Source organism: Lemur catta, chromosome 10 (genome assembly GCF_020740605.2).
Source record: "Lemur catta isolate mLemCat1 chromosome 10, mLemCat1.pri, whole genome shotgun sequence".
In the NCBI taxonomy this organism is placed as follows: domain Eukaryota; kingdom Metazoa; phylum Chordata; class Mammalia; order Primates; family Lemuridae; genus Lemur; species Lemur catta.
In genome coordinates, this window is record NC_059137.1 from 33,017,993 (window position 1) to 33,045,057 (window position 27,065).

The 27,065-nt window shown below is 44.6% G+C and overlaps 1 protein-coding gene across 2 annotated transcripts in view; it reads left to right on the plus strand.

The window, feature by feature from the left end:
• ANKS6 (ankyrin repeat and sterile alpha motif domain containing 6) overlaps positions 1 to 27,065 on the plus strand; it is a 56,785-nt gene that overhangs the window by 27,843 nt on the left and 1,877 nt on the right. The window contains exons 12-15 of one of the 2 annotated variants that reach the window (XM_045563006.1): positions 7,924 to 8,107; positions 12,483 to 12,550; positions 17,814 to 17,930; positions 24,422 to 24,518. In XM_045563006.1, coding sequence (XP_045418962.1) covers positions 7,924 to 8,107; positions 12,483 to 12,550; positions 17,814 to 17,930; positions 24,422 to 24,518 — 466 coding nt within the window. Of the gene's footprint in view, positions 1 to 7,920; positions 8,108 to 12,482; positions 12,551 to 17,813; positions 17,931 to 24,421; positions 24,519 to 27,065 lie in introns of both variants that reach the window. The other variant, XM_045563005.1, reaches the window with a different exon arrangement.

Here is a 27,065-nt window from a genome sequence, read left to right on the forward strand (position 1 = left end):
AGAGTTCACATATTTCAGATAATCCCAAATAAGCTTATATTTACCCAACGCTTCCCCAGTTATGCTGCCCATGTGGTCCAGAGCATCATGTTTCTTTGCTTTTGGCAAAGATCTGTTTTGTAGGAGTATACTGATTATCTCCCGTTTAATCAGAAATTCTATTTGGGAATGCCCTTCTATATAGAAAGAGCAGAGGGAAGAGAGAAGAATTTATTAGTAATATAGGCAGCTTTTTGACAAAATCTTTCAAAACCTAAGAGAGGGACTTCTTTTTCCACACTAGGATATAGTTAGCTAGAAGGAGCATTAGAAGCTTAGTAGAAGGAAAGGTGTACCCATTTCCAGGCATAAAAACTATTTATCTTAGTCTCTACTTTACTATATAAGATGTCCAATTTTTAGCAAAAATTATAAAATGTACAAAAAGACAAGAAAACCATACTCCCAAGAAACAAAGCAATCATTAGAATCAGACTTAGATATGACACAAGTGTTAGATGGGAAATTTAAAATAACTATGATTAATAATGTTAAAGGTACAAATGAAAAGTATGAACAACAGGCAAGATCATATGAATAACTATTTCAGCAGAGAGATGGAAACTATAAGAAGTATTCCAATGGAAATGCTAGAAATATAATAAAAAACACAGTATCAAGGATGAAGAATGCCTTTGACAGGCTCCTCAGTAGACTTGATGTGGCCAAGGAAAGAATCAGTGAACTTAAAGATAGGTCAATAGAAATTACCCTAACTGAAATACAAAGAAAAGAGAAGTTAACAAAAGCAAAGCAAAACAGAGCATCCAGAAGTTGTGGATAATATCAAGTGCTGTAGCACATAGGCATTTGGAATCCTGAAGGAAAAGAGAGAGAGAGACAATGGTAGGGCAGAATTTGAAAAAATAATGGCTGAAAATCTCCCCAAATTAATGATAGATGCCAAACTTCAGATCCAGGAAGTTCAGAGAAGACTAAGTAGGATAAGTACCAAAAGGAGCATACCTGGTCTTATCATATTTAAACTACTAAAAACAAGACAAAGAAAATCTTGAAGGGCAGCTAGAGAAAAATAGAAATTACAGAAACACAAAAATAAGAATTACAGCAGACTTCTTTTCAAAAAACTTGCAAATCAAAGACAGTGTCAAGATATCTTTATTTTTTTATTTTTTTTTTTTTTTTTTTTAAGATATCTTTAAAGTGCTGAAAAAAAAACAGTTGTGTTGGCTCATAAAATGAGTTGGTAACTATTATCTCCTCTTCTAATTTTCTGGAAGAGATTGTATAGAGTTGGTATTACCTTTTCCTTAGAGGTTTGATAAAATTTGCCAGTGAAACCGTCTGGGCCTGCCTTTTTCTCTTTTGGAAGGTTTTTAATTGTACAAAATCATATATATAAGACTATTCAGTTTATCTATTTCTATTGGAGTGAGTTTTGCATTTTGTATCTTTCAAGGAATTATTCCCTTTTATCTAAGTTGTTGAATTATTATAATTTTTTTTTTTTTTTTTTTTTTTGAGATAGGGTCTTGCTTTGTCACCCTGCTGGAGTGCAGTGGTGAGATCACAGCTCTCTGTCACCTTGAACTTCTGGGCTCAAGCAATCCTCCTGTCTCAACCTCCTAAGTTCCTAGGACTACAGGTGTAGTTTACGCCTGGCTATTTTTTTTTTATTTTTTTATTTTTAGAGCTAGGGTCTTGCTATGTTGCCTAGGCTGGTCTTGCATACCTGGCCTCAAGCGATCTTCCTGCCTCAGCCTCCCAAAGTGCTGGGATTACAGGTGTGAGCCACCAAGCCTGGCTCCTCTTTTCCCCTAAGATTGGGAGCAAGGATGCATTTTCATGACTAACAAGAAAAGAAATTGCAGACCAATAGCCCTTGTGAATATAAATATAAAGTTCTTCACAAATATTAGCAAATCCAATCCAGTGATAAAAGGATAGTATAGTATTATGCATTCTGACCAAGTAGGTTTCATCCCAGGAATACAAATCTAAGTGTACCATTAGAACATCAATCAATGAGATTCACTGTATTAGTAGACTAAAGAATAACATGCAGAAAAAGCACTTAACAAAATTCCAAATTCGATCATTATTAAAACTCAGCAATCTAGGAATTGAGGGGAACTTCCTGAATCTGATATAAAACGTCTATAGCTAGCATCATACTTGATGGTAGAAGAGTAAGTGCTTTCTCCCTAAGATCAGGAACAAGGATGTTTTCTCTCACATCCAATTCTCTCAGCTTTATACTATAATAGAAACTATAGCTAGTACAATAAGGCAAGAAAAAGAAATAGAAGACCTGCAGCTTGGAAAGGAAGAAATAAAACTATTCTTAGATGACATGATTGTCCGCATAGAAAACTCCAAAGAATCTACACAAAAGCTCCAAGTATTAATAAGTAAGTTCAGCAAGGTGTCAGGATATAAGATCAATAAACAGAAGTCAACTGTATTTCTGTATGCTAGCAATGAACAATTGGTATTAAAACCATCAGCATTTTTAAATTTGAAATTTAAAAAATACCATTTACAATCCATTTGAAATGTATTATATGAAAATGAAATATTTAGGTATAAATCTAATAAAATATTTGCAGAATCTATAAATTGAAATCTATAAAACACTGATAAGTCAAAAAAGCTTAAATGGGGAGATGGAAGGCTTGATATTGTGAAGACATCAATTCTCTGCAATTTGATCTATAGATTCAAATCCCAATCAAAATCCCAGCACTGATAATAAATTTTATATTGAGATGCAAAGAAATTACAATAGTCAGAAGAATTACAAAAAAGAACAAAGTTGGAAGACTCACACTACCTAGTTTCAAGACTTACCATAAAGCTACAGTGTAGCATTAGTGAAGGAGATGCTGAGGTCAGTGGGACAGAATAGAGAACCTGGCCAGCTGATTTTCTCTTCAAAGGTGTAAAGGCAGTTCAGTGAAGAAAGGGTGGTCTTTTCACTGAAAAGTACTGGAGCAATTGGATGTCCATATGCAAGAAAATTAATCTCCGCGTATACCTCATGCCTAATGCAAACATTAACTCGAAGTGGATCATAGACCAAAATATAAAATGAAAAACTAAGGCCAGGCACCGTGGCTCACGCCTGTAATCCTAGCACTCTGGGAGGCCAAGGCAGGTGGATCGCTCGAGGTCAGGATTTCGAGACCAGCCTGAGCAAGAGCGAGACCCCATCTCTACTAAAAAATAGAAAGAAATTATCTGGCCAACTAAAATATATATATAAAAAAAAAAATTAGCCGGGCATAGTGGCGCATGCTTGTAGTCCCAGCTACTTGGAAGGCTGAGGCAGTAGGATTGCTTAAGCCCAGGAGTCTGAGGTTGCTGTGAGCTAGGCTGATGCCACAGCACTCACTCTACCCCGGGCAACAAAGCGACACTCTGTCTCAAAAAAAAAAAGAAGAAAGAAAAACTACAAAACTTCTAGGAGAAAATCTGCATGACCCTGCATTTGCCAAAGAATACAATACCAAAAGCATGATCCTTAAAAGAAAAACTTGGCAAATTGAACTTCATCAAAGCTCAAATCTTTTGCCTTTGAAAGACACTGTTAAGAAAATGCAAAGATAAGTCACAGACGAGGAGAAAATATCTGCGAGTCGTATATCTGATAATGGTCTTTTAGCCAGAATAAATAAAGAATTCTCAAAACTCAGCAATAAGAACACAACAAATTTAAAATGGGCAAAATATCTCAGCGGATACTTAAGGCATAGAGATGTCTGATAAGCATGTGAAGAAAGGTTCAACATCATTAGTTATTAGGAAAATACAAATTAAATCCATAACTGAGATACTACTATACATCTATTAGACTGGCTTAAAAAAAAAGATATAGGTGCTGATGAGAATGTGGAATGACTAGAACTCCCATTCATTACTAGTAGGAATGTAAAATAGTATAGCCACCTTGAAAAGGTTGGCAGTTTCTCATAAAACTAAATGTTTACTTACCATATGACCCAGCTATCTTACTCCTAGATATTTACCCAGGTGAATTTTTACAAAACTTCTGTTCACACAAAAATCTGTGAATGTTTATAGTAGTTTTTTTCATAAGCACCCCAAACTAGAAACACCCCAAATGTTCTTCAGCAGGTGAATGGATATATGAATTGTGGTACATTCATGCACTGGAATATTGATATGTGCAATTGCTTGAGTAAATCCTAAAGGCATTATGCTGAGTGAAAGAAGCCAGACCCAAAAGTCTACATATCATATGATTCCATTTACATGACTTTGTGGAAAAGGGAAAACGATAGGGATATGTGGCATTCTGAGTGTGTATTTGGTCTTCATCCCCATTTCCTGGCAAACTACTCCTGAAATGCTTGGAATCTCCAAAGTGATGTCTTTTTGTATGCTACTGAGTTGACTGGTGGCTGGCAGCCTCTAGGCAGCTGTGGGATGGGCGCTGGTCACCTCCAGGGAGGGGAAGAGGGGCTGAAGGTTAAGTTGATCATCAGTGGCCAGTGGTTTAGTCAATCATGCCTATGTGATTAAGTGTCCATAAAAGCACAAAAGAACTGGGTTCAGGGAGCTTCCGATAGCTGAACATGTGGAGATTCCTGGAGGGCAGTGCTACCAGAGAGAACATGGAAGCTCCATGCTCCTTCCTCCATACCTTGCCCTATGCATTTCTTCATCTGTGTCCTTTGTAATATCTTTTTTGTACTTTTATTTTTTTAATCGACACATAATTATACATATTTATGGGGTACGTAGTGTTGTTGTGATACATGCAATGTATAGTGATCAGATCAGGGTAATTAGATTGGATACATCATCTCAAGCATTTATCATTTCTTTGTGTTGGGAATATTCACTATCCTCCTTCTATTAATAGCTGTTGGAAACTGTATATTATCATTAACTATAGTCATCCTACAGTGGTATAGAACACTAGAACTTATTCCTCCTATGTAGATGTAAATTTGTATCCTTTAACAAATTTTTCCCTACCCTTCCCTTCCTCCTACCCTTCCCAGCCTCTAGTATCCTCGGTTCTACTTTTTACTTCCATGAGATTCCACATATGAGTGAGAACATGCAGTGTTTAACTTTCTATTCATGGCATATTTCATTTAACATAATGTCCTCCAGTTCCATCCATGTTGCCAGGAATGAATGACAGGATTTCATTTTTTTTACGACTGAAGAGTATTCCATATAAACTGAGTTCTGTGAGCTGCTCTAGCAAATTAATAAAACCCAAGGAGAGGGCTAGGGGAGTCCTACTTTATAGCCAGTCAGAAGCACAGGTAAAACAACTTTGGGCTTTTGATTGGCATCTGAAGTGGGGTGCAGTCTTGTGGGACTGAGCCCTAAACCTCTGGGATCTGACACTGTCTCCAGGTAGATAGTGCTGGAATTGAATTGGAGGACACCCAGCTAGTGTCCACTGCAGAATTGGTTGCCTGCTTGGTGTGCAGGTTAAAATCCCCACGTGTTTGGTCATAGAAGCCTTCTCTGTTGATTGTTGTGGGGTGAGAACATAGGAAAAACAGTTTGTTTTTTCTTCTATATCTATAGGATGGAAAATAGACCAGTTATTTGTATGGTGCGGAATTAGGAGAGGGATTAACTAGAAAAGGCTGGCATGCGGGAATTTGGGGATGACGGAACTGTTCTGTGTGGTACTCTGTCGGTGGCTATACAACCCTATGTGTTTGCCAAATCCCATAGAATTGTATATAGCTATTTTTATTATAAGGAAATTTAAAAAACAAAATCAACCAGTAACCAAAGATGGCATGTAGGTGATGACAAAGATCTAACCGTGTTACAAATGAATGACGTAACCACACTGTAGGTGGTAGAGGAGAAAACCATATGTTGAGTGGATACTATAAAATGAAGGCTAAAAGTACTGCACACAAGCACTGTACTCTAGTTAGCAATTTTTTTTTCTCACCAGGATATGGTTTAGTAATTCTGAGACCACTTTACGTATGTATAATTTTTTTACATACATGTACACTTTACATATTTACTAGGGTTGAACAAATAAGTAAATACAGTTGTGAGCCAAGTTCTTTACTGTCAGGTAGAATCAAAGGGGGAGTGCTGGAACAAACCCTGTGGATGGTGGATGAAAGTTAGAATTATCTGTGTGAATCAGTATGAATACATGCTTTAAAAAATACATACCCAGAGTCAATAGATATTAAGAGTAAGTGTGGCTGTGTGTGTATACATGGGTTAGTATACATTCCTATATTTCTTTGCTCTTTCCACTGAGAGGGCTTAGAAAAAGTGACATCTCAGTAGCAGTGGGCAACCTAGTGGCCAGATTTTCATTTCTGAATGTCATTTTCTGATAAAAGAGACCTTGGAGGGCCTTGGAGAAGTGATTTGTTCTACTGGGTCAGTGAAAATGCAAGATGAGCCTAAAGTATTTTGTGGCATCAGAAAGTAGGGAAATGCTTTTAAAAAGAAAGGAAAAGAACAAAAGAAGAAGAGACATGTTGAAAGGACACAGGAGCCAACCTGCAAGTCTCCCAATGGCCAAAGCTGGAACAATGAGCAACAACGTAAATAATAATAGTATTGGATTATAGCCCAGGGAACAAGAAATATCCTGAGCCCGTACTGATATGAATAAATGATTCAGTAAATAAATGGGAGAGAAAGAGCAACTCTTCCATACAGAAGCATTCCAAATAATAAAGGTGGAAGGAATGAGCAAAATCGAGAATCACCCATTGGAAAACCACGGTCATAATCGCTGCATATGAGATCCACCAATGAGTGCTAAAATTAGTGGACCAAACCTTAAGAATAAAAAAAGATATTTACCCTAAAACATTTCCTCCCAAATATTTATTAATTATAAACGGGAAAATAGTAACTTCACAATGAAGAAACCTGGCAGACACCCCCTTAACTAAGTGACAAAGGTTAATATCACCCGAAATCAGATTCCGCGTTCCATGCACCCCAGCTATGATGCCCTGAGAAGGGCACATGACCTCTGCGGCAGTCGTCACACACATCCATAAGAAAATCTAATTATGGGAAAGCATAAGGCAAACCCAAATTGAGGAGCATTCTTCAAAATACCTGACCAGGAGCTTTCAAAATATCAAGGTCACGAACGACAAGGGGCAACTGAGGAACTGTCCCAGATCAGAGGAGGCAAAGGAAGTAGGACAGCTCCGTGCAACTTGGGGTCCTGGATCAGATCCCAGACCAGAATCAGGACATCAGTGGAGCAACTGGTGAAACTGAGTCAAAGCTCTAGTCTAGTTAACAGCGTCACACTGATGTTAACCTCTTGGTTGTGATAATTGTCCTGTGGTTCTGTAAGATGTTAATGTCTGAAGAAGCTGAGTGAGCAGTATATGAGAACTCTGTTCTATCTGTGCAACTGTTTTATATGGCTAGAATTATTTCAGTATTAAAAGCATTTGTTAAAAAGCTACATGACCGAACAAAAGGGAAAAATAAGAAGTGTTCTTCGGTGAGAAATTTGGAAGTGACTGGTGTAACATGTAACATTGAGAGTGGAAAGGGCCTTTGTGCATCTATAAGCAGCACTTTCACTTTAGAGCTGGTTAACTGAGGCCCTCACAGGGAAGGGGACGTGGCAGAGGACACAGTGCTAGTAGCTGCGGGGGTGGGACTAGTACCTGGGTTTTCTGACTCATAATGTGCCGCTTTTTGCATCTCACCCCCGTCTCTTTGCTCCAGGGGAGGATTTTCCTAAAACTGTTTTAATAATGCTGTTTCTGCTATGCATGTTTTTAAAAGTAGATTTCCTAGTCCTGGTTAAACATTGTGTTGAGTCAAATACCGCCCATGTTCCTGTTGTGGGTGTCTCTTTCATCATCTCAACCCTCCAGGTGACGGCTTATGGATTTGCCTTACTCTTCCCAGCAGAAACCGGAGACCAGTACAAGGCCTCCGTCCGGAACTTCCACTACCTCCAAAAGCACCTCCCCCACCCTCACGCCCTCCCCATCACCCAAAGGGCACACAGCCGAGTCCTCAGTGTCCTCCTCCTCGTCCCATCGGCAGTCCAAGAGCAGCGGGGGCTCCAGCAGTGGCACCATCACGGACGAGGGTGAGTCCCCTGAGGTCCTGAAGCCTGTTCCTCTCACCTTGGTGACCTGGTGGTGCAGAGCTGCAAGGTGCCCTTAGTTGCTATAACCATCCTAGGTCAGGTTTTTTTTTTTTAATTTAAACAGACAATCATGTCCCTCCCCTTCCCTGATTCTGCCTTGTATTTTTGTCTTTACTGTGCTAAAGGTATAGTTAAGTTCCCTCAAGTGGCTTTTGAATATAGGTGAGTTTTATTTATATGCAGAAACATACACCCATAGAAATGCTTCTCCAATACTCAGTACTTACTTTCCCTGAACCCTGTACAAATCAGGATTCTTATAGTTGCAAGTGAGGGACCCTCCACTCAAACTGATACAAGGAAAAAAATCCCTGATAATTCATTGGCTCATGATGGGAGTGTCTAGGGTGTGTTTCAGGCATGTCTGGATCCGCGTGCTTTGGGAGTGTTTTTCTCCGTGTCTCAGGCAGGCTGTCTCCCAAGTGGTGGCGAGCAGCTCCAGGCCTACTTTATCTTCCTACTAATTTTGCAACCCCAGCAGAAAGATTGCTACTTTCTCAGTAGGTCCAGCAAAATCCCAGGAGTAAAGGTCATTGGCTTGGCTTGGCAAAATCTATGATGACTTGGGTCATTTGCCCATCCTTGACCATCCTTGACTATCTTTATGTCCACCAGGAGGGAATGCATTGATTGGCCAGGCCTTGTCTGCCTTTGGAGCTGGAGCCAGGGTCTGACCTGCCAATGATGTGTGGATTAGAAGTGGGAGAGAAGTGGCTCCTCAAAGGAGAATTGAAGTTCTGTTTTCAGGAGGACAGGGATGGATACTGGGCAAGCAAAAGCAGTAGTTGTCCAGTGCAGCCGGGAGAACCCTGGAACCTGCCTGTGTGACTCACAGGCCCCTCCCACGGGGATGATGAGGGAAGGAAGACAGAGTGGACAGCTGGCAGGAGTGGAGGATTTGCAGTCAGGTCCCAGGAAAGATAAAGGAAGGTGCAAAAAAGAATCCCATCCTTTAAAACTGCAATCTGGTGGCTCCTGGGAGCTGTGAGTGGGGAAGAAGGGAGGGAGCTTTGGTGAGAGAAGGGGCCCGGGCAGGTGCAAATCAAGGAGTATAAATCAAAGATGAGGACAATCATACTGTGTGTAAGGTCCTCACAACACGTTTGTGGGCAGCTCATTGCAGCCGCTAGGGAGGAGGGTGCTGAGTGGGTTCTGTCGAGCAAGATAAGTGAGAATCACCTGCCCGGGCTCCAGTCTACACTAAGTTGATAAATGTATGCTGCCGTTGGTATCCTCTTTATTTGGGGGCTGCTTTTATTGTTTTGTGATATCCAGTGTGATCACTTGTAAAGGCTTCAGAGATTCGCCAGTAGTCTCATTCCTCCCTAGCCATGTTTTCTTCGTGGGGTCTTGAGTTCCCCACTAGTGAATTCTCTCCCCTCGGGGGTTGACAGAAGTCTAAGATCCTAGGGGTTCAGTTGGGTATTTGTGCTCCATCATTTTCCAGAAGAGTTGAGACAGTGGACTTGTGAATGGATGGCCCAGGCCCACTCTCTTTCCCTGTCGTTCACTATAGAGAACGGTTTGCAAAGCCCTAAATGGTATGAAAAAAGAAGACTTACAGTGGTTTCTTTTAAGATAGATTTCTCTGGTTTAGAAAGACTGGTTTTCCCTTCCAGTGTTCCTGAGTCCTGAGACAGCAAGACCTTTGTCCTATGGGCATAAGATTGTTACAGGACATAGGCTGCGATCTGTCCCCAAACAGCTGTTCTTTATGGTTTTCTTCTGGGAAACGTGTGGCCCCAGATGAGGATGGCACGCAGGCTCTTGCCCTCTCCCATTTTTACACCTGCATCCTCTTCTCCTCACTGGAAATGGGGAGGCTTGTGAAAACGTCACCTTCTCAGCCTCCCGTTTGTCCCAGGAAGGCTTCCTGGGCAGTCACAGGATGCCAAAACCCCTGCTGGGTGTTGAGATAACTTACCAGGAGATAGACGTAGTCAGCATGATGACATTAGGCTGTTGCAACACAAACGAGTTCAAACCTGAGTTATCAGCAGAGTGGGTTTTCCTGGCTAGATCATGAGGCCGAGAAGAGACGGGCAAGTTGTGTGCCCAAGCCGATTGTTAAGTGTACAGGAAATGTCCAAGCTGGTTAGTAAACACAGCTGTTATAAAAAAGTTGCATGAACTTATAATTAAGTAAATTATATAAATATAAACAAAATGTATTATTTACTAATTTTTTAGTGCATTCAATTATTTGTGCTCTTGAGGTTATTTCCATCTCTCCTATCTGTATGACATGAATACTGTATAATAATGTATGACCACTGTGCATCTCTTCCCAGCTCCACTTTCACAGACATTGTGTTAGTAGGTTGCAACTGGCCACAAAGAGGGTATTTACCACCATGGAAATGAGCAAATGCTGCCAAATAAGGCCTAATTTGTTGTTTTATAGATTGTCTTGATGTTATCTAGACAGTGAGGGAAAATATTAATAATGAAGATTAAACTTAAAAGTATGTTTTATCTGAGCCATTATGTTTTGAATAGCACAAAAAATTGAGAATATATTCTTCCAATATTTGAAAACCATTATCTGATTCAGCCAACCTGTTTGCATATGAAGTTCCAACATACATCTTTGTGATTTCATTCTATCTTCTTTGTTCATGTAAACAAAACTATCAACCAACATTCATTCATGTTGGAACTATACTTCTTGGCTGTGGATACAAGAGTAGGGCAAAAATCAGTGAAAGCGTTTGGTGGGAATCAATTGGCTACATGAAATTTATAATAAAGAATATTATATTTTTATTATTTGTAAATTTTGTGCTATAAATCCTTTATGTCAGTAAAATCTGCAATAGACTTATGTACCTGTAACATGCACACATTCCTCCACCTCCCCTAGGAGCCAGTTGTTAACCTTTACCAGCACACCACTGTGGGCTGCGCCTGCATGTGGAGGGCACAGCAGGAGCAAAGTGTCATAAAAGTACAGTGGATTATATGTGGATTGGGAATCGAGTGATCTCACCCATCCTCGCTCAGTAGCCTCTCTTCTGTGCAGCTTTCCCAGGTCGCTTGGGCTGGGTCCACTGTCCTCTCTGTCCCCATGTCCTCAGTTCATACCCTTCACCGTAGCTCTCACCGCCAGTGAGGGAAGTGGAGAGCAGGGGGCTGAGCACAGGCCTGGTCACAAGACCACTGAATTTGAGTCCCTGCTCTGCCATGACTAGCAGTGTGACCTCACTTAAGATAGAGGCCTCACTTCCTCATCTGTAAACAGGGGCAGTAATGGGGTCTACTTCATGGGGCTGCAAACAGTAAATGGGCCATCCGTGTATAGGGTGCCTGGTCGTGAGCACTGTGCATTAGCTGTCACGCTCATCATTGTGTCTTGCCAGCACACTGAGCACTTGACGATGGGGCCCTCTGCATCCTTGCCCTCCCGGCATGTAGTGGGCACGTTGGTGGTCACTGCTGCATGGGTGGATGATGGATAGATGCTTCCTAATGCTCTCCTCCCAGGCATCTGCCTAGCTCACTCCTCATTTACTGCTCAGTTGTCACCTTATACGAGAGGCCTTCTGTGACCATCCTCTGTAAAACAGCTTTTGTAAAACAGGGGACATGCTGTCATCTGCCCCCACCCTGTTCTCTTCCTCCTTGCTGTCTTTGACCTCTCAGCCACCTTCTTGTCTATTTTGGTACCTGTCAAGTCCCTACTGCCTAGTCTGGTAAATCCCTATTGACTGTGTGAATCAATATTTCTCCAAGCCCCCCAGATACTGGCCTTGTCTCCTTTCTTTGTCTTCCCTGCTCTGGTAGCCAAAATCTTCCCCTGGCCTGCACCCTTCCTGCTCTGCTGTTCCAGCCAGGTGCTTCCTTCCTCTGGGAAGGCCACAGCCTCCGCACACTTGAGCCAAATTCGGGCTCTGGTCTGAAGCCAACCTGCCTGCTCTTAAGTTCTCAGACTAGCTGAGGACTTGGCATTGACATTTACTGTGCATTCTTGCCCAGAAGCAGGCAGAGTTTTAGTCCCAGCATCTGGAACTCCCAAGAACTTGATGGTTACGGCCTTGAGAGGGTCAGCCCTGGCCTCCACTCTCCCTGTCCCCGCAGCCTGGTGTGGGTGTGGGGAGATGTGGAGGCCCTCCCTGAGGGGCGGGTGCGGCTGGCAGGGACTCAGGACCCAGGAGCGCAGCTTAGATCCTTCTCTGTTGGGGTTTCTTGTAGAATATCATTTGAAGTAAGATTATCACTACTCTATGGAAATTTGAAGATCACTTTTTTGATACATTTTACTAAATTCTAAAATGTGGCTTTTTTTTTTTTTCTCCTACATCTTTCCCTCTTGAAGATGAACTGACTGGAATCCTTAAGAAATTATCACTTGAGAAATATCAGCCTATTTTTGAGGAACAAGAGGTAAGGATCTTCCTTTTGAATGTCAATTTAAATCTTACTATTAAAAAAAACTTTGTCTACATATGTGGGTTTTCATTCTACAAGCCTGGATTGATCTTTTTCACTGAGACAGCTGAGGAAATAGAATTTGTGTTCAGCACATTTAGTTCAGTTCATTGCAGTGAAATCCTGGGGACCTTATGGCTTACTTTGTTATAATAGAATTTTGTCATTTTGAGCACTGCTCTCTGTAGAAAAGTTTGTGTCTGTCCTGACAATATTTTTGTTGCGTGGGATTGACTGGCAGACATATAGGTTTAAAGTGGGCCAAAGCAAATCCTAAGGAATCTGTGTTATGTGTCTGGATGTAGGGTCTATGGTAATCCGACAGAGTTCCCATTTGCTTAAAAGCATTCAAATTCACATTTTATAAAGATTACTGTTCTGCAATCTGGCTCTTCCTCAACATGTTAAACACAGAGTTACCATATGACCTAGCAATTCTGCTCCTAGGTATATCCCCAAGAGAAATGAAGACATATGTCCACATAAAAGCTTGTAAACAAATGCTCATAGCAGCATTGTTCATAATGGCCAAAAAAGGGAAACAATCAAAATTCCATCAACTGCTGAAGGGATAAATAAAATATGATACTTCTGTACAATGGAATATTACTCAACCATGAAAAGAATGAAGTACTGATACACAAGGCAACATGGATGAATCTTGAAGACATTACACTAAGTGAAAGAAACCAGTCACCAAAGGCCACATATGGTTTGACTTCATTTATATGAAATGTCCAGAATAGGCAAATCCATAGAGGCAGAGGGTGGATTCTTGGTTTCCAGGGAATGGGGAGACGGGTGGATGAGGAGTGACTATTAATGGGTATGGGGTTTTTTGGGGGGAGACGAATATGTTCTAAAATGCAGTGTGGTGATTGTTGCACAACTCTGTGAATATACTAAAAAATCATTGACTTGTGTACTTTATGTAGGTGGATTGTATGGTACATGAATTATATCTGAGTAAACTGTTAAAAATTTACTGTTTTAGCCAAACAAAACCCTTCCACGGGCCCACCAGCCATGCACTAGGATATAATTACTGGATTAAAATGGTCTAGTGACCAGCTTAGTACATGAAAACTGTCCTCACTGTAGTAGCAATCATGAGACTCACTCATTGTCCCCACCAAGCTTGAGACACAATTGGGAAGTGTTTTAGTTCAGGGAATAAGCAGGTGTGCAGTGGCTTTCTTCTTCTGCTTTTCTGCCATGTCCAGTCTGTCATTCTTGCCTCCTTGGGGTTTTAAACTTCAGCAGTGATTTTTCTCATCTCTAAGAAATCTTTCCAGATTGCTGACTGCTGCCTGCCTTTGTTTGATATGCCCTGTGTCCTCTTTGAGTGTACAGAGAACACATCTCAAAGTATACTTCTGCTCCTTGCGGTATCTTTGTCTCTAGTTCATAAGAGGACACTTGTTCTGATTTCTTGGCTTAGTCTCCTTTTTTTGAGCCGGCCTGTCTGGGAGTTTACCCGTCCTTCATCAGTCAGAGGTTGCTACAGTTGTCCAGTGTAGGGAACTGAGGTTGTCCCAGCTGAGATATTATAGAAATCTTTGAGAATTTTAAAGGAAAGGGGGAAGGCAAACCAGGCACATTTGCTGTAGTTTTAACCCACTCACCTGGAAGTCCCCGCAGCTCTGGGGTCAGGGAGGGAGCTGGGGCCCGAGGCAGTGTCATGGGGAGGGCTGGAGGATTTCTCTGTGCATTATGGTAGCTTGAGGTTAGCTGAGACAGTGCCCTGGGCCCTACCTTGTTAGGAGCCAGCTCAGCTATCTCCTCCTTTTACTCAGTTTTTCTCTGGGTAGCATGTAAGCTGGTTAGCGCTGCAGGGGATTCACCATCAATATGGACCCACAATCCATCGTTCCCCTTGGAGACTTTAGTGGGACTGGGGTTTTAACCCCACTGATTGCCCCCTGCCCTGGCCTTCAGACCCAGTCCTCACAGCTATAGTGGTACTTCTTAGTCCCTCGCAGAAACTCCTTGAAGTATCTGGAATGTGGATAGCACTTTTCCCTGGTTTCCAGCACTGGTAAAAATTTCTCCCTTTTAATAATAATAATTAATACTTTTAGTCATCAATGGAATTTGGAAGAGGAATGAGGTTAATACATGCTCTCATCTTGCCATATTGAAACTGAAGACAGACTAATAATTTTTATCTTTCTACTTATATTAGGATGGATTTGACTTGGCTACGTGTATTTAAGAAAAGCAAAATAATGGTGTCTTAAACAAAATATAAGGTTATTTCTCCTGTAGAAAGTTTGGAGGCTTTTCCAGCTCTCTGCTCCACCAACACTAGGGTATGTGTCTCACATCCTCAGAGTTCAATATGGCTACTAGGGCACCAGCCATTACATCCACATTCCAGGCAGCAGGATAAGAGGAGATTGCAAAAGGACACATCCACTCCTTTTTAAGGAAACTCCCCAAAAGTGCCACACAGCCTTATTATTATATATCTCATTGCCCAGAAGTTTGTCACCCGACACGTCCTTATGTGCAAGGGAAACTTAGAAATACAATGTATTAGCTGTGTGGAAATGTGCCCAGCTAAAAATCGAGATTGTATTACTTAAAAAAAAAAGAGATATGAATATTGAAAGGACACTGGGATGTTTTTACCCTGTCCCTGCTAACCCTTCACAAGTACTCACTGGAGGGGAATTCAGTCTCTGGTACATTCCACCTAAAATGAGCCGTGAGGGTTTGGCATTCCCCAGGGTTGATAGAGGTCAGAGACTGAGGTCAGTGCAGATGGAGAGGCAGAAGAAGACTGACTGGTTGGTGCGATCATTCAGTCAGTCAGCAAACGCTTACTACTTCAGTCATTGCCCCGCTATCAGGCCCTCTGCCAGAGCCTGGTACTGGCAAATGCCCAGAACACTCTGGGAGGCCATATAAGGGGTCTACAAAGTAAAGAACCAAGGAGACCTGAGCTGAGAGTTAAGCTGAGCTTTGTGAAAGGAGAGCGTGACTGGAAGGACATCTGAGAAAAGGGTTAGGACTTGTTCAGAGAGCCACGGGCACTTTGGCCCGGATGGGGCTGGGCCAAGGCCAGCACGTCTGGAGGAGAGAGTGGGGCCTGGACGTGTAGACTTGCCTCTCCCGGCCACGGGCTTGAGGCAGACGCGGGCTGGGGAGATCTGTGGCCTCTGGTGTGAGGCAGACGGGTTGGAGGAGCCCGTGAGGCAGCACCAGTGGGAGGGAGAAACCGGCTAGGAGGTGGAGGGCAGGCGTGGGGACCTCAGAAGTGCCCAGATTCGGCTGTGGTGCCAGGCTGAGTGTGGGGTCCCTGCTACAGGCCTGGGGTGGTGGGGAGAGACGAGTGTCCAGCTGGGCGGGGACAGGAGGTTTCCGTCAAAACTGCGTTGCGTCACCTGGTCATTCTGCCCCTCAGCATGTCGTGGGCTGTGAAGTCCCAGAGAGACGTCAGGAGCGTGTTACCATCAGAGAGGTGGCAAATGCCTGCGTCTCAGACACGCTGAGGATTGGCTGCAGGCACAGACTGCCCCACTGGCTCAAACCCGGTTCACGGTTGGGTGGTTGGTTGGTTTTAATCCAGAAAAGCAAAGTGACTGTTAAAAGAGAGAAGGAAGGATGGGGGGAGGGGCAATTGGGATTTCAGAAAACAATCTCTCTCTACATAAATCAAATGTTTTGAAGAAAACTTTTAAAAATCTGGTTCTGTGAGAGGGAACATAAAATAAAGCCTACTTATAAAGTGAAAAACTAAGGATTTTCAGTAAGTTATGAAAGTTTTATTTTAAATGACACCAGTGTCATATAAAAGTACAGTAGTCTCTTTTACAGTTTGTAAATACAGTTTCTAAAGCTTTTTATAAACACTCTTTGTAGAGCCTGCAACCACCCTGTAACTTATGTGGTGGGGAACTGAGGTGAGGCACCTGCCCAGGTCCCCGGCAGAGTGGGAATTGGCACCCCGTCTGTCTGTCTGTCTGCCTCGAGGGCCACGCTGCCTCCACCTCCCGAGAGCCAGCTGCCGAGGGAGCTGTGGGCAGCCAGCTCTTTGTCCCATCTCTTAGATGAGCACTGCTGTTGGAGTCTGATTTGTGAGGCTGTAGCATTGTCTGTAAAGGTGACGCCCCAGGGGAAGGGCCCAGACAGGTGACAGAATCTCTTAATTCTTAGGGAAAGTCATGTTAACAGGGCGGCTGCTGCCATCACGGAAACTCCGTGGGGAAAACCGGTGAACGTGCAGCTGCAGCATCGGAAGGTCACATGGCACTGTGGAGAAGGGCCGGGACGCTGGGGTCCGCTACCTGGGTTCTGGCTCTGGGTGCTAAAGCTCTCCATCCCTCAGTTTCCCTCTCTCCAAAATGGGGATAATGACGTACCCCTGTCATGTTGTGGGAATTAAGTGACTCAGTCTATGTAAAATGCTTAGGAAGTACTTTGCACGACATGGTCTTAGCTGCTGTCACCCTCCTCATACCTGACAGTGAGACTGGCCTCCAGTGGACCAAGATTGGGTTCTGGCAGGTGTGGAGGCTTGTTCTCTGTCCCCCTCTGTCTGGGCTGTTGTCATCCAGCATGCAGCAGGGTGGGTGTGCTTGCTTCGTCCGACACACTTTCGACCATCCCTTCATCCTGCCTTAGAGGAACAGAGGCCCTGAGTTCACATCCAGGGCCCAGCATTGCTGGCAGAGCTGTTAGGATCTCACCCTTAGAAACCCAGGGTTGCACGGTTTTGAGACACCCTTATTCTCAGCCCTTCTCTGCTTTATTGCTGCTGCTTATTTCCTCCCTCTGTCTTTCCACAGTCTGCTCCTCTCTTGTCCTCTGAGGGGGAGGCGAGGTGAGTACCACCATATACCCACGTTTCTGTGCAGTCTCTGGTGTTGTTAGAAGTGCAGCAACACGGCACACCTTTCTACTAGCAGGGCTTGGGTTTCTGCCGTTTTAGCCACCAAGACTACTCTCTTGAAGATTTTCCTTATTTGTTTTATTTAAGGGTCTTTCCAAAATGCATCTGTTTGGAAAATCCAAGGGCTAGAGCTGAGGAGAGTTGGTGTTTAATGATATTTTCAACTACATTTTAAGCATAAAGTCAGGAATTGGAAGTAGTGAATCATAATCAGTTCACTCCTAATGAGCACCCATAGGTTATAATCACGGTATTTCTGTTGCGGTTGGGATGAAAGAGCGTGGCATCGGGCAGATGGTGGCGAGCCCCCTCTCTTCCCAGGTGGACATGGAAGCCTTCCTCACGCTGACTGACGGCGACTTGAAGGAGCTGGGCATCAAGACAGATGGGTCCAGGCAGCAGATTTTGGCAGCCATTTCTGAACTGAATGCAGGCAAGGTATTGTCTCAGCCTTTTTTCTTTCCTTGTTTCAGGCAGCTGAGAGCCTTGCGGGGGTCCTAGGGTCTAGGGGAGTCTAACTTCATCTCCTCTGGCATATCCGACAGAGCTGGCCTCACTTGCACGCTGCTCGTGACTGAGCACTTACTACCTCCCGGCCTTGTCTGTCTCCTCTTGGGACCTCTCTCCCCATAAGGTTGTTTCTCCCCAGACTCAGCTAAAATATTCGCTTGGGTAATTTCAACCCACAGAGCCAGGTATTGCCCACGGGAGCACCATGGCCACAGAGCCCTTTGTTCAGAGAAGCCCTGGAGTCAGGCTGACCTGGGTTTGAATCCTGGTTCCTCCACTTACTTGCTGTGTTGCCTGCAGCAAGGCATACACCTCTCTGAGCCTCCCTGCAGGGTGAGGGTGATGAAGTCGTTGCAAGGACTAAAAATGCTTAGCAGAGCACCTGGCACACAGAGACCCATCAATCACTGTTGTTATTGTTGGCATCCCAAGTTTTTGTCTAATGTTAAATTTCTGTTTCATCAGCTTTAAAGCTAAAGATTAGCAGTGCCCCTCATCCACCCAAAGGTGCACACACACCAAAAAAATCATCACTCACTTTGCAAACGTTAATTATAGTTGCTATTGGGCTATTCATTTTGCCTTCTGCTTTTTTTCCAAATATAGGATGGATTTTTCTGTTTCTCATTCCAGCAACAATGTATAATACCTGCTTACCTGTTGCTTTTTCATACTTTGCCTAACAGCTTCCCACTTGTTGGACAATAGTGTCGTGTCAGGGGTTTTACAATTATAAATGTTACCATAATGGAATCTCTGCCTTTTTTCTTCTTCTTCTTCTTCTTCTTTTTTTTTTTTCATTTGTTGTTGTTCCTTGGGCTATGTTCTATGATACAAGATTATGTCAGACATCATGGCCATTTTTATGGTTCTTTCTGTATATTGCTGGATTATGCACAGAAGTATTGAACAGACGTATAGCGCCAGCAGCAAATAAATATTTATGTAGCACTTTATCATTTATAAATCACTTGGCATACATTTCCACATCAGTCCTCAAGACAGCCCAGGGAGGCTGCTGTCCTTACACTTAGCTTGTCTGGGTGGCAAGTGAGCAGAGTCTGGGGAGGGGAGGACCATGTGCAGGTCACAGGGTGGTGGGCAAAGGAGGCAGAAGCTACACCAAGGTCTTCTGGCCCCATCATCTTAACCTTTCTGCTGCCCCACAGCGTGTGGAGGCGGCTCCTCCCAGCCCTGCCAGGATTGGAGGTGGTTGTTTTGTTGTTGTCATGTCATTATTATTTTTTGAGACAGCGTATTGTCCTGTCACCCAGCCTGGAGTGCAGTGGCATAGTCTTAGCTCACTGTAGCCTCAAATTCCTGGGCTCAAGCACTCCTACCTCAGCTCCTGAGTAGCTGGGACTATAGGTGCCAACCACCACACTCAGCTAAATTTTTAATTATTATTTCTTTGTAGAGACAACATCTTGCTTTGTTGTCCAGGCTGGTCTCGGACTCCTGGCCTCAAGCAATCCTCCTGCCTTGGCCTCCCAAAGTGCTGGGATTACAGGTGTGAGCAACCAGGCCTGGCTCCATTATTATTATGGGTCTATAGTCTATGAGTTGATCCTTCAAAGTGATTTAGTTAGCATTGCTGCAGGCATTTGCAAGGCCGAGTGTTTTTCCTCAAGACTTTACTATTTATTCTTTCTCCTCTGTAAATGGCCTGTTTCTATGCATTTCTCTCCTGTTCCCTGGGCCTGGACTGCCTCACTTTACAAATAGGGAAGCCCAGGCTCAGAGATGAATAGTGACCGCTGACTTCCAGACCAGCACTGCTTCTGCTCTGCTGTTAGATGTGTGGGGGAGGGGAGGTAGGTGAGGCAGGCGAGGAGATTGCAGAGGTGGGCAGGTCTCAGCTGTTAGAAGACCATCATCCAGGAAACAGAAACCCCAGGGTGGCTCGCAGGGGATGGATTAACCAAAACAATCACTAAAGTCTTTGGGGCATTGATTTATTCATGAAAAAGGGCGCTTTGAGAATCTGCTGTGTCCCAGGCACTGTGGGTGCTGAGCATTCAGAATCACTCTGTGCCTAGCACTGTGTCTGAGCATGTCACATATTGTAGTCATTCATTTAATCTGTGCAAAAGCCGCCAAGGTCAGTTCCACTTTATAGATGAGGAAACCAAGGCACAGAGAGGTTAAAGAGTTTGCCCAAGGTCACACAGCCAGTACGTGACAGGGCCAGGGGTTTGTGTCCTGGCCACGTGCTGTACTGCCTCAGTGTAGCTCACCCACAGCACACGTAAAGGAGAGGCAGGTGGTGCCGTGAAAGCTCCTGGCTTAGAGTGGGGCCGGAAGGGAAGGGATGGGAAGACACTCCTGAGCAAGTGGCAGGGTAGCTGAGACCTAAAGGAAGAGTGGGAACCACTGCATAAAGGGGTAGAAGAAAAGTGAAGACCAGGCAGAGGGAAGCACATGTGCAAAGGCCCTGCGGTGTGAGATGTGTCACACATTTAAAGAACTAAAGAAATGGCTGGAACACAGAGCAAGAGCCATGGCATGCAGGAGGTCCCAGGGGACAGATGAAGGCCCTCAGGGTGGTCAAAGGTGACCCAGTCAAGTAAGGGCAAGGGCTTTGAGGGGGAGAGGGTTGAATGATGGAGGGGGCTGTGGCCCAGGAGTTAGAGGACCCTTCCTCCTCCTGGCCTGCAGAGGACAGGTGTGTGAGCCCAGAGAGGATGGAGGTGGGGGGATGCCATGTGTCAGCCAGGTAAGGAAGGAGAAAGACGGAAAAGGTTCTGGCTGCCAGGACAATGAGAGGACAGGCCAGATGGCAACTGCTAATCCAGAACCTCCTCTTTGCCCTCTGTGGCCATGGCCGCCTCGGCCCAGGATCACAAAAAGAACACAGACTTGGCTGGTTTGCAAACCTTCAGAAACTTAACTAGCATCACCAGAATGGACAATGTGGCATCTTGAGCCCACCCCAAAGGAGCACATTTTTCTTAAAGTTTATACAGACTAGAACCTTTTTCTAGTTTTCTCTCAAATTCATTGCCCGCATTCCCTGTTCTCTAATAATCTGATCCTGTACTGAGCGGGTCCTCATCAGGAGAGGGAGAGGGATGGCTATTGGTGTCCTCCTTGGGGGCCTAGTGTGTCACAGAGAAAAGGCAAGATTAGGACGAAGTTTAATATTACAAAAACAAATTTAACTTCTGCACTATTCCAAGTTACTGCTACAACTCTGTGCTGGTTCTTAAAATGAGCAAAGAACTCCTCAGGCCAAAGGTGGCTTCCAAGAACACTGCTGATTTCCGTGAGATGCCCTGGGCCTCGGCTGTTCTGGACCAGACTTGCCTGGCCCTGGCTGCAGGGGCTCCTGCCTCTACGATTGCTGCAGCACATGAGCTTCGCCTTCTAACCTTCATACTTTTTATTTTGCAATGCAAGCTAGGCCCAGAGGGTACCCATTGTGGCTTGAATGCTCCGTACATGCTGTGGAGCCCAGCCAGGGACGTGTGCGAGAGGGAGGCCCAGTTTTCCTTGCCCCCGTGTCTGTCTTGCTGTGGTCTGCAGTGTGCTGATGGGTTGTGGGATCCATGTAATGGTTCGTAAGCAGCATTTTAGAAAACAGAGGAGAATAGACAATAGCTTTGCAGGTAGAAAGTACAGAACTTACTTCAGTTATATATGATTGCATGAAACAGGGTTGTGATATACAATGCATTTCTTACACAGTCAAAAAAAGTTTGAGCATTTTAGCCTAAATTTTTTTTAAGTGAGTATTAACCAAAAACCTGACTCATAATAACATAATAGTGTCAGCAAACATTATCAGGCATAGTATCAGCAAAGCATTGTGGACCCTCAGCCTGCGAGCCAGGTAAGTTCCAGGTGAACATGTCCTGGTATTTCAGTTGGGAGTCTGCTTATTAGTGTGTTAATGTCACATGAGTTATGTATTGGAGAAGGTTCACTAGAAATGATGAGTTAGTTGGTCCTAAGCCACTGTTTCTTTCTGGTACCCTTTTTGTCCTTATCAAAGCACTGCATATTCATTTTACTAAATTTGCATATTACCAAAATTGTGAAAAGAATTTTTTTTAAGAAGTCACGAATCACGATCCAATCACCCAGAGGCCAATGCCTTTCACTTTTGGGCAGAAAATTCTGCAGTGTTTTGTGTCCAATTTTTTTTTAAACATGGCTAAGATAAATTTGGATCTACAATTTTACATCCTGCTTTCTTTAACATTAAATATATGCAGCTACCCATGTCACTAAGAACTCTCTTTTCATATAATAAATTTGTATAGATGTACTAAAATTAATTTTTTTTAAATCCCTACTTGTTGAATATGTAGATATCCAAACTTTATACAAATAGAGCTACAGTGGACAACTTTGTATATAAGGCTTTCTAATTATTCTCTCAGAATAGATGTCTGAAAGTGGAATTACTGAGTCAAAGAGTCAGAGTCAAGGTGTATATACACCTGAATGACTTTCCAGTGAGAGCCAGTAATCACTCCCACCTGCTAGGGGTGTATGAGTTCCAGCTTCACTGCAGCCTTGCCAGCATTGCATACTACCAGTTTGTTTTTTAATCTGTATTAATTTGATAGGCCAAAAAATGTGTCTTGTTTTAATGTGCATTTTTTGAAATACTAGGTAGGTTGAACCTTTTTTTCTATATTTAATGGCCATTTGTTTTGTTTTGTTTTGTTTGCTTTTGAGAATTATCAAGCAGGTCCTTTGAAGCTTGAAGCTCAGGAGTTTTTAAAGGACAATTATTATCATCTTGAATTCGCTGTGGATGCAGGAAACGATTACAATTTTAATCATCTATAGCTCCCTCCTAAGGTTAGGAGGCAGCGAGTGCTGGGACCCTGTCTCACCCTGACCTCATTCCTCAGGCAGTTAAGACCAAGGTGGTGTTCAGTAATGAAACTGCTTGTCACCCCTTCTGTTACTTCTTAGCTCTCTGCAGTGTGCACAGTGCCGCCCCATTCATTATCTCAGGGTGAGCTTGATGGCAGCCCCGGTGGGTGACATTATCCCCATTTTACAGATACGGAATGGGGACGTGCCTGGGAGGCCACCACTGGTCAGTGCTGGAGGAGGGACTCCAAGGCCTCTGACCCCACATGCCATGCCCTGTCCATCTGCCCTGCAGCCCTGAGATGTGTGCTGATGGAATGCCAAGGGCGTTCTTCCACCTTGTTTGCCTGGAAGGACTGACATGAAGGGAGAATCTTACTGTCCTCTTGGGGGTCTGGGAGGCCTTGTCAGCACAGATGTCCACTTGGGGGTCTGGAGAAGACCCCCACCACCACCCAGAGTGAAATGACAGGAAAGAAAGTTTGAAGTCTGGGCTTATTCCATCGACTTTTTCCCCATTTTCACTCTTAGCAGAGAACAATCTGCCAGACATTGTACATTTTTAATTTACTTAACATTTTGACCACATTTATTTGCTAATTTTAAAAATATATGCTTAATCCACACTGCTGCCCGCTGAGGGCAGGACCTGGCTGCCTCTTACACAGGTCTGATGTCAGCAGCAGTTGTGTGGGCTGCCATTATTATCCCCATTTTATAGATGAGGAAACTAAGGCTCAGAGCGGTTACGTTTCTTTCTCAGGGTGATGCAACCACTAAATGGGAGAGATGGGCTTTGAACCCAGGCTGTTTGGTTCCAGTCTCTGTTCTTTTTATTTTTTTTAAAGAGACAACGGAGTCTCACCAGGCTGGCCTCAAACTTCTGGGCTCAAACAGTCCTCCCACTGCAGCCTCCCGAGTAGCTGGGATGACAGGCGCCACCTCGCCCAGCCCAGGCCAGCCCAGCCTCTGTTCTTAGCCTCTGTGTATCGCTGCCTCCCAGCCATGTCCTCAGTGAAGATGTTTTCTGGGCTCAGAGAAACATCCACGTCCACTCTTTTCCCATGTTGGAATGTATGTATGGGGGGCAGGAGTGTCGTAGGGATGGGTTGAGAAGGGAATCTCTGTGAAGAGGAATCTGACACCTTTTGGGCAAGGGGCAGTGAAGGCAGTTCAGCCTCTCGCTGCATAGCAGGAGGATAGGTGGCTCCCATTGAATCCTCTGGAAATCTAGAGGCTGGAAAGACATATGGAGCCAGGCTGGGAGGAGACCTTCCTTCCAGGCCACATGCCTGGGACAAGCTGGTCCTGCCCTCTGGGCTCTGCCTCCTGTCCTGGTCCAGGGGATCGGCCTCCCGTGTCCCCGCGGCCTCTCCAGTGCTGACAGGCTGCGATGGCCGTGCTGGGGAGAGCCTGACTCAGTGTGTTTTTATTAAGCTTGGTGCTCTTTCAATTAGGTAATTTATTTTCCCCAATACACCCATGGGTTTTTCGAGTATGAGTTGAGCATTAACAGCACTGTGTCAATTGAATTAATGGTTAAAAGATTTAACAAGACTTTTTGTGTCTGTTTTCAATTTCCTCCACAGGGACGCGAGAGACAAATTTTACAGGAGACCATTCACAACTTCCACTCTTCCTTTGAGAGCAGTGCCAGCAACACCAGGGCTCCTGGCAGCAGCCCCTGTACGTGACCTCCTTCCTGTGGCCACCAGCGTGAGCTCTCTGAACCCCACCTCCACCTTCACAGAGCCAGGGCCCAGCCCCTGCTCCTGGACACACTCCCCGCTCTGTCACACCGCTGTGCCTCAGTCGCGTTGCACCCTCTGCCTGGAACACCCTGTGTCCCGCTGCTGCGTTGGTCGGTAGTGCTTGTTGCTAGAACGACCAACAGCACACGGAGATTGAGTCTCACATCTCAGTCCAGTAGGGCTGCTGCTGGTTGCAGGTGGTTTCACGTCGTAATTCGGGGACCCACCTCCTTTCATCATGTGCTCCAGGAGCCCCAGAGTCTTTGCTTCTGGGTGGCAGCAAGGGAAGGGGATGGTGGAGAAGGCCCAGCCACTTCTTAACTTGTCCTTCACTGACACACTCCCGTTCACCCTCCCTTGGCCACCGGGATGCAAAGGAGGCTGGGAAGTGTAGTCTCCATGCAGCTAGCAGCTTCCCAGCAACAACTTTAAACTTCGGTGGAGAGTGCTTATTTTGGTGGAGATTAGCCCTCCCTGCCACAACTTCCCTTAAAACTTCCGGCTTGTCTCTCCTGGTCTAAGTCACCTATCAGATGAAGCCTTTCTTGACTCCCTTCTAGCCACTGGGGTCCCTTAGTGCTTTGTATGTGACTCTGCTCTAGCACTTTACAGCACCTGCTGCATACATCATGCAACAGGCGTTGGGGATGTGTATGTTGAGTGCATTTTTCTTTATTGCAACAATAGCCTTTTATGTAGGAAAAATAGAGGAGGCCTGCTGTGTGGACCCTTCTTACTTCTGGCTTTCTCTTTCCTCATCTGCAAGACAGAGGGTGGAAGGAGACGATGCTCTGATACTCCATCCATGCTGCTCATCCCGTATCATTCTGGGCTTTCTGCACTGCAAGAGGGCTCCAAAGTCCAATATGTCCCATTGAGAAAGGACTGTGGTGCTCAAGTTTTCTAGGCAAAGAAGTGCAGAATTTGGAATTTTTTTCTAGATCCTGTTAATGCTACAATTCTCAAAAGTGAATTGTCCTGCGTAGTTTCCAACCATATCATGTTGTATTACAGGGGCTCTGACTTTTAAAAGCCAGTTGCTTTCCGAAATGTTTTCCAGTGAGTAATTCACGCAGCCAGTGCTTGCCGCATTTCTGTTACATGCTGGGTGCTGAGTGTGCAGGCACAAGCCAGGGCTGGTCTCCACCCTTGAGCATCTGGACAGGCCAGGGACCCCACATGGAGAGGCGACACAGTACAGTGGAAAGAGCTTGCGCTCTGGACTCAGGTTCAAGGTTCAGTTCTGGCTTTCGGTATCTTAATTGGATCTTGGAGCCAGTGTGCATAAAGTGCTTGATCTGCAAGAAGTTCCCAATAGATGGTGGCCTTCACAGAATTCCAATCTTTACCACGAGCTGTGCTGGGCCACGTGTTGGTCTCCTTAGGAGGTGCCATCTCTTATCTGTCCCTCCCCAGCCATGAAAGCCCATCCCACTATGCCGCCTTTCAGAGGCGATCGTTACCGTACTGCCCAGAGCCTCGTGGTTTCCTCCCTCTGCCTGAGGCCCAGTGGGTGTTGTTCCTTCTTCATCCTCCCATCCTTCCACCCACAGAAGTCAGTTTTCCACATGACTGAACATAAAACATTTCAGTCGGGCCATTACTGACACACATCTTTGTGAAGCTTCCTCAGGTCCCATCCTCCTTTAAGGAGACACGTTTCTTGATCACCTACTGTGTGCCGGCAGCTTTACTGCATTGTCGTTTCACCCTCACCGCCCCACTGGAGGTAGCACTGCTCAGCTGCCTCCTGTACCTCAAGGAAACAGCTGCTTTGGGAAAGGAAGCTGCTCGCCAGTTCCACAGCTCGGAAGGAGCAGATCTGGGGTTAACCAGGCCTGCCGGCCTCCAAGCCTGTGCCTTTCCACCAATTCCTGGAGATTCTTGAGCTAGAAGCACTAGGGATTCCCACTGTTTTAATTTACTGATATCTTCAGGGGCTGTCCATAGACCTAGAATTGTCTGCCTCTGAAATACATGGCCCCTGGTGTTAGATGCTTTGCAGTTTTGTGCCTGCTTTTCACTGAGATCCTGTGTTTTGGTGACCCGTGTATTAATGTAGCTCTCACTCAGGTAAATTTGATTGAGCACCTGCAATACACAGGTGCTGTGCTGCGGGTCACTTTCCACAAATGCACACCTCCATGATCTCGTTGGATGACCCTGGACAGAGCAGGGCTTATTATTCCCATTTTGCAGACAGGAAGACTGAGACTCCAGATGATGCCTCTTCTTGTCTTTTTTACTGGACTCAAATGTCGAAGGTTTTTTCTCCAGGCACCTGTGTGCTGGTTGGTGAGAGGTTCCTGGCACCCTTTCTGGACCTTGCTCATTCCCTCCTGGGGACCCTTCTCACCCTACGTGTGTCCCCAGCCATCTCCAAGAGGCTGTCCCCTCCACAAGAAGTATCTCCCTTGCTTGGTGACTCTTCACCCGCATTTCCTAAAGTGTGCTCCTTGGAAGCACACTAGTTCCACAGGAT